The sequence below is a fragment of the Austrofundulus limnaeus genome, unplaced genomic scaffold, assembly GCF_001266775.1.
Source record: "Austrofundulus limnaeus strain Quisiro unplaced genomic scaffold, Austrofundulus_limnaeus-1.0 Scaffold53, whole genome shotgun sequence".
NCBI classification, from domain to species: Eukaryota; Metazoa; Chordata; class Actinopteri; order Cyprinodontiformes; family Rivulidae; genus Austrofundulus; species Austrofundulus limnaeus.
Genome location: NW_013952455.1, coordinates 1,796,494 through 1,804,808, shown reverse-complemented (window position 1 = coordinate 1,804,808; position 8,315 = coordinate 1,796,494). Strand labels below are relative to the sequence as shown.

Below are 8,315 nucleotides of genomic sequence, written 5' to 3'. Positions count from 1 at the left end.
CAAACAGGTTAGTCACATGCAAAAGAGGGCCATCACCTAACAATAGGCTTGATTAGCTCTATTGTTCATAGAGGGTCATGTGCCCCATCACCTGACTTACTGGTTTGGATGCTTCGGCTGTGGTTATTTGGTGTTTTGTTATGTGCATGTAGTGAGTGCAAGCGGGGTTCAGTGTCCCCTTGTTTTTGTCTCTCTTTCCCTATTTGTGTTGGTTATCGTTGGGGCCCTGATTCACACCTTTTGCTTGCAGGAGGCTGAGTCATGCTTGCATGGGGATCCCCAAAGATCTAGTTCCCCGGCAAAAAACAGAGTAATATAGTATATGCTGTTAAGTGTCAGSAGGACTGYKATCAGTTATACATTGGGGAAAYAAAACAGCCACTRWTCAAAGGAATGAGCCAGCACAGACTAGTGTACTTTGTCGGGTCAGGACTCTGCAGTTTACACTCATCTACAGGCCAGCGGTCACTCTTTCAGGGATGAAGATGTTCTCATTCTTGATAGAGAGGAATGTTGGTTTGAGAGAGGAGTAAAGGAAGCCATCTTTGTGAAGAAAAACCGTCCACCATTAAACAGAGGTGGAGGCCTGCGTGTCCAGTTGTCCTCCTCCTACAACGCTGTTATTGCAAGTATGACTCAGCCCCCTGTGAGCAAAAGGTGTGAATCAGGGCCCCAACGATACCAACACAAACAGGGAAAAAACAAAAACAAGGGGACATTGAACCCCGCTTGCACTCACTACATACACATAACAAAACACCAATGACCACAGTAGAAGCATCCAAACCAATAAGTCAGGTGATGGGGCACATGACTCTCTATGAACAATAGAGCTAATCAAGCCTATTGTTAGGCGATGACCCTCTTTTGCACGTGACTAACCTGTTTTTCCACCATGTGGAGGCAGTGCTTATAAGGCTGAGTTCACCTGAAACTCATCAGACTGAAGAAGTCTCTTGGAGGACAGACAAAATGTTTCACTGAAGAAGAACCCATCCAGAGGACCTRCACACTGATGATAATTCTGAATTACTTGTACTTCCATCCATCTTTACCTGCATCTTTCTTTCAGGGTCACTGGTGCCTGTCTCCATCAGTCACTGTGCAAGGGGCAGGGTACATCCTGGACAGGTCACAAGTCCATCACAGGGACACAACGGGATGAACAACTATTGGGTATGTACTTTCTCACTCACAAGACAATTTATCAGTCAGCCTAACATTCATGTTTTTGGTCTATGGGAGAAAACCTGGAGAAAACCTACACATGCAGTGAGAGAACATGCTAACTAAACCCTGAAAGGCCCCCATTTTGGGATATGATCCAGCAACCTTCTCGTTGGGAGGTAGCATCTCTACCAACTGAGCCAATATATATCCTGTACTTGTACTTGTGTAGATTAAACTCCATCAGTCTCGGTCCAGTGAAGTTCCTGCTTTAGGGAAAGAGGGAAGAAGTGAAATGAGATTTTTGTGTTTATTTGGTGCATCAAAGACACATGGTTACCTTTCAAAAGGAAACAAACTACAGTATGTGTTGTTTGTAATGTTTAATTTTTCTCAGTTCACCCTGAGATTAAATCCATTTTCTCACAATGTTCTTGAGTCACCAATTAGTCTCTTATATTGTATCACAGAGATACTGTCTTTATTGAGAATCTGAATAGACTTAAAATGTTGAAGCATTCTTTGACCCAAGAAACCACAAGATTTGAGGAGTTGGACCAATAAATGTAATGTGTTTTTTTTTTCAGGATTTATATGTCTGGATACTATAAAAACTGAACACTGTTCGTTTGAAACATGGAGTCAAATCATGTCCTTGCTTCAAGGGTGGGCTTCTGATCCTGCTTCCTCTGTCCTCTCTTCAGTAATCCGCACACAGGAAGTATTGATAAGACACATGTTGACTCACAGAACTSAGGAATGTGAGGTAAAGAAAAAACAAGCATGGCTTTTCCTCCTTTTAGACGCTTGCTCATCCGTCATCCAGACATCTTTAGCACTTCTCAAGTCAATGTGATGTTGTGAGGCGTGTGCGTGTCTCAAGAAGAAGCAGATGGAGAGTGATATGAGCAGCAACAGTGGCTGCCTTTGTCACATTGTTTGTCTGGAACTGAGCTAAATCCCAACAAGTTGGAGAGCGTGTGCATGTTGATGACACAAATACAGCCACGTATTTATACTATCAACACAGAATCCTCTCAGGCTGTTCCGGGTCGGGTCGTTGCTGCAGCGTTGTTGTCTTTCTCACAAATCACTTTTTTTTGACTCAGGGAATTTATTTTCAAAATACATAATATCCCACGCCACCTTTAACGTCAGAGTTTTAAACTAGGAAAAATACTCTGGAGTTAAAGTCATCTTGGTCAACTTTTGTAAATGATGTTATACGATCTCCTATGAGATATTCTAAGCATTTGTTGCTAGTTACACTCAGCTATTGCCACATCAAAGAGTAGCTCACTATCCGTGAAATTGGGTGCATTACAGGGATAAGCTTGATTACCTGTGACTTCCATCTTGAATTAGATTGATTTCAAAAGTTAATGAGTTGTAGGTGACCTTTCATTCATCTCCCACAGATATTTTGCTGACAGACAGACTGAACTCCAAAAGTTAATGGAARAGTTTTAAGCAAAAATATWGCATCATGTGTTGTACTCAGAGGAYGTGCTGAGGATGACTCTCAGCTTCTACCACACTGATTTTCAACCCTATTGACTCTTTGCACGTGACGTCATGCCCTTCAGAAGGCCAGCCATTCCACCATGACGAACGTCAAAACAACCTATGTGCGTGTAAACTCCTGTACAGCTAGTCAAATAACAGACACTTGGTAGACTAATACTGTTTCACTTTTGTTTTGTTGATTTAACTGCAAAAATGGTCATAGGGTGTTGAGCAGTCAGCCGCACAAACAGACAAGGAAACAAATCAAACTGTCATTTTGTCACATAAATTTGAATGAGGACAGAAGACGGCAATGGATTGCAGCCGTCAACTGTAAAGACTGGCAGTCCTTAATGTATTTACAGATTTGCAGCAAACGCTTTTTTTCACAAAGTAAGAAGATTAATGTTCATAACAGTGCTGGACAATAATTCAATAGATWTACATCAGGGTAGAAAATATTTTGATACGACTTAAAGAAACTCGATCCATACATGTTACAGCTCTATTTACACTAAACTACCTACAACACAGCTCAAAAATGAGCTCAACAGCTGTGGCTGAACAAGTGTCCAGTTGAAAAGGAAGAAAAGATTAAATTCAGTGCGGTGGACGTGGTTCAAGTTTTGAACGTCTGATAAACTTCAGCTTTCAGTCTGGTTTAAAATGGGCCGTGGAGCGGTGAGGACGAGCAGCAGGAACTCATCAGATCTGTTCCACCATCTGAAAAAGTTCAGCTAATGAAGTGCCTGTACACAAACATCCATGGCTGTACTGGCAAAAACAACTTGAGAAAACAATCACAGTGGCTCTGTTCAACACTCCCCTCCCTCACTTCTGATGTCCATCATGGCGCCTCCACGTGACTAGGTGACGTAGTTCCAAAAGTCAGTAGCTATAAAATTGCCTGTGCTGTAGCCATTTGGATGTTTGCTTAATTCAGCTGGCTGTGGCAGCCATTTTAAATTGGGTTGGCTCCAAAATTTAATCAGTAGTGAACATGTGTCCAATGGTTATTCTCTGAAAGTTTCATTGAAATCCATCCAGTGGTTGATGAGATATTTTGCTAACAGAAGCGTGCACCTTCAGACAATAAACTCGCGAGCAGTTTCAGGCTCTGAGAAAAAGGCGGTCAGACCAGGAGAGACTTGGTGGAAGGACTCTGGCTGCTCTTTTGTAGCTTGCTCAGCAGCAGCCACTGCTGGTTTCCCCTGATCTTTTTTTCTTTTACCATATATGGTCATAAGAGTGGCTGGGTTAGAGAGAGAGAGAGAGAGAGAGAGAGAGAGAGAGAGAGAGAGAGAGAGAGAGTTGGGGGGGTGGAGGTGTGGTCTATTGTTTTTGGCGGAAGAAGTGTAGGGTTGCTCTTGAACCTTTGGTGTGTCGTCATCTTCTCTGTCTGACTGCAGACAAAAAGAATGACTGGATGGCCTAAAGACCTGTGTGTGTGTGTGTGTCCTGTGACCTTGAGCCCCCTCAGCTTATTATTAAACAGCAAAGAAACAGACAAAAGAGAGAGAGAGAGAGAGAGAAAGTGCTCGACATGGTATATGATTAACGAAGGTGATGACAGCTCCAAACATCCAGCAGGAATGCTTTTCATCAGTCTTAAGTATTATATTTGTCAATCTGGACCATTAGCTGTTAGTCACACCTGCCTAAGTAAYGCCAGAGGAATTCCCCTGCTCTGTCTCTCTGGAGCAGCTGTGAATAAACAGGCCTGGGCTTTGATTGCAGTGATCTAATCCATGCCACAGTGGTTAATGAGCAGTCTGAGGGCCTCGCTCCTGGTTCTGTCAGCTGTGGGTTCTGTAAAAACACGCTTGAAGCAGAACAGTGTGGGAATTTTTCCTGCTTCGAACATCATGAGAGACGAGGTGATGACTGACAAACAGCTCTGTTGCTACCGGCCTGTTCAGTCTCACATGACCTCACTTCTGGTTTCTTTCTGCCCGGCTGTGTTTACAGCGCTGAGAGTTTTTCCTTTTGTTGTTGTTGTTTTACAAAACAGTTCAGTCTTGAAACTGAGGTCTTGTGGATCATTTTGACCCAAAACCAGCAGGAGGGTTCATTTGCTCATCTCTGAAAAGCAATTTCTACAAATCCTGCCCTGTCCTTTATTGTTAATAATTTACCTCTGATAACGCGCTGACATACCGCTGTCCTTTTTTATCATCTGGAACCATGGGAACCTTAAAACAAAGCAGAGACTGAAATCAAACACATCTGTCCAGAGGAGACAAACAGCTTGGTTCAATCTGAACAGCTTAAACAAAAGAAAAACAACTTTACAAAAACAAAATCAAGAGAAACGTTTTATATAATACTAGAAAACTGGTGCATGCCTTAATATTCACCCACCTTTACACATACAGTATTTATAACAACACCACTCACCACAATATGATGCGTTGACTGGAGGCACTATCATGTGACTTTTCAGAGCGGCCATGTTGTTCAGGACAACTCAACAGACTGTTAGCTGGTGAAGCATGTTAAATTTAGGTCAGCACATCAGTTAAACTCAGTTTCCAGTGACAGCCATTATTTTTAATAGAAATGCTTGTCAGTAAAATATGTAAAAACAAGTTGCTGAGGTACAAGACAGAAGCTAACAAATAGAAAACTAATATTTATAAGCAGTTCTAGGCAGAAATTTAGCCATGCTAAATTATTTACCTTGACAGCCCGCCCTGAACGATATGGCGTCTCACTCGTACCACAACACTTCTCAGAACACCCAACAGTGAAGCATGGTGGTGGCAGACTCATGCTGYGGGGATGATTTTCATCAACAGGGACTGGGAAACTTATCGGATTTGAAGGAAAGATGGTTGGAGCAAAACACAGGGTGTCCACGTTCCAGGCTGAAGAATCATTAGAAATGAATGAAAAGGCATTTTGTCAGGTAGAAAATGCTCGAACGCAGTCAAACAAAGAGTGTGTGGTGTGCATTTTCGTGAAAATCCAAGAAAAATCCACCAAATGGAAAACAAATTTGGACATGGCACGAAAAATGTAAATTGAATACACGCTGCAGCTAGTTTGACAGGAGCTGGAGCGTGACTTGTTTCACAGCCGGTGTGTGTCTTGAACATCTGTGAAGCTTTGTGTCAAATCCACATCCTTAAGGATACCTTGTTCAAATGTGGATAAACCTTTTATTGTTCAACATGAAGTTTGCCTGGAACATTCAGATTTCAAATGAGGTCAGTCTTTGTTGTCCTGAAATGAAGGCTCACCTTCCAACAAGACAAACACAACAAAGTAGAAATAACCCACTGGTTTCTACGAGTGCAAAAAAGTTCTGTTTGAGTCATATTTTTAATATATTTYTCAGTTACATTTTCTGTACAATAAAATCACAGCATTTGTTGCAGAACTGCTAAACAAGACTTAACCAATTTTGTGAATGCAGGTGCGTGGTCTGCATTCTCCACTGGCTCTGGGTCAGACTCTGGCTCCAGCGTGTTAGGCTGGATGGATGAGTTTTCCCCTTGTTGACATGTTTTAATTAATTTGTAAATAAAGCATTTCTGCATCTTATCTCTGCTATCAAACTACAAAAATGGCTGAACTGACGTAGGGGTGAAGCACCTTGTTTGYATTTAGAGACAGCACCAAAACTGGTTGCTCTCAGACACACCTCAGGAAAGGTTTGAAAGAGGGGCTTGTGGAGCTACAATAAGGAGGAATTCAGACCGAAGTGTTGCGGATCCAAAGTACAAAACCTTTAGAGGTTAGAAGTAGGTGATCCTGGCCGTTTAGGGCCGCTATCCTGCATGTTTTACTTGTTTCTCTGCTCCAACACACCTGATTTAATGACTGAATTGCCTCTTTAGGTTTTGCGAAAGCTTGGTATTCATTCAAACCAGGTGCGTTGAGCTGACAAGTTAAACATGCAGGGCAGAGGCCTTTGGGGAGAAGGGGTCTGCAACTSCTGTAAAAGGTGGCTGTACCAAGTCCTGACTTACGTACACCCAAGTCTCATTTCTAGAGTTTTCGATAAACAATGTTTTGCACTTTCAAAGTGGCAGTTATGTTGTGCTAATCAAATTATACACCACCCTCACAAATTCCTGTTCAATTCCAGGTCGTAAGGCAGCAGAATACTCCTTATGCAATCCAGTGGAGGTTGTTCAGGAGGAGGGAAGACGGCGCTGTTTGAACAGATGACAACAAGAAGGTAAATTAGAAAGAAGGAACAAGTGGAGGGTGGTTGTGTGGGAGTTTCAGTTCATGCCATGAGAAGGTTTTGACAGTTCAGGTAACAGAAACGTGTTGAGACAGATGCTGAACAGAGGCGAGAAACATACCGACTGCAAGCAGGTGGCAAACATTTCTGTTGAAATATCTGTCGTATATTTTTTATACGTAGATTAATTTGAAGTCGGAATGACAAATTTGTATGTGATTGAAACCCACTCCCCTTTGCCTTTTAGCTTCTCTAGAGGATTTCTCAGACCTCAGAGAGGTGGTCCACTCTTCTGAGTTCCAGCATCACAAATAAGGCTATCAKAGTTTAGTGATAATAGACGAAAAACTTTTTCTGTCCACAAGTTTAAACTTGTTGGAAGAAATGAGGCCTGTAAGCTTTAACCACGGGMCTCAAAGCCACATCATGTAGTGGGTAGCACTGAAAACAGCAGGGGGTGCAAGACAGGCCCTGAATTTTACAAGCCTTCCCCTGGAAAAATTTGTATGAAAAAAAAAAAAAAGAGCTGGTCTATGCAAGTAGAAGTTGTAATACTTGCTAATAGGTTGTTACAAAGTACAATTTGGTAGAAATTTCACATGCAAAATATAGCAAAAGCTACAAAACTTCATAAACCACAAGAAGATTTAAATGTAGAATATCTCAACTTGTTTATTTTGTGGTCTTGTTTCTGGTACACTTCAGTAATAAAATAAACTGCAGTTCTTGTTTGTCTTCAGCTTCACAGTTAGGACCCAGAAAAGAACAAACACACAAATACACACGAAAACGTCCATCTTCCTCGGTCCTTTTTTAGGCAAACTGGTTTAAAATGACCACGTGTTGCTCTGCAGGGTTAGCAATATGCCACCCTCTTGTGGACAAAAGCAGGATTTACAGCTAGCATTGTCACAGCTCATTCAGGATTTGCACTTTTTTTATAATCATTCTTAAAACTGTAAGTGACCTTCCCTCAAGTTAAACATTACAACTGTTGTAAAAGTGATCTCCTTTTTAACAGACTTTCACAGAAAAAAGTGAATGCATCATCGCAGCACCTGACTCATGATTCATGGTGCCGTCACATTTTTAAAGACAAAAAAAAAAAAAAAAAAAAAAGAACAGCTGCTGCAAAAAGGAACAGAGCTTCAGCTAAAAGGTTAATTAGGCAAACACCCATCACTAGACAAAAGTTGTTGGCGTTTGAGAGTTGGGACTATGGTCCAGCGTGCCAAAACCCCAGATAACAGGACCGTAGGTGGTGTAAAGCTGGGTGGGGACAGGTGGTTTAAGGTCCAACAACTTTGCTGACAAACGAATCTAGCTGATCGTCATCTTTGATCCCCACAAACTGATCGATGACATCACCACCTCGCATGGCAATCACTGTTGGGACAGCAGACACCTGGAAACAGAACGAGTGACTTAAACATGAGAACGTAATAAT

At 41.9% G+C, this 8,315-nt stretch overlaps 1 protein-coding gene across 1 annotated transcript in view; it reads right to left on the bottom strand.

The window, feature by feature from the left end:
* Positions 1-7,514: 7,514 nt before the first annotated feature.
* txn2 (thioredoxin 2) overlaps positions 7,515-8,315 on the bottom strand; it is a 7,851-nt gene continuing 7,050 nt past the window's right edge. The window contains exon 4 of the mRNA XM_014008882.1: positions 7,515-8,273. Coding sequence (XP_013864336.1) covers positions 8,157-8,273 — 117 coding nt within the window. The 3' untranslated portion in view covers positions 7,515-8,156. The remainder of the gene's footprint in view (positions 8,274-8,315) is intronic.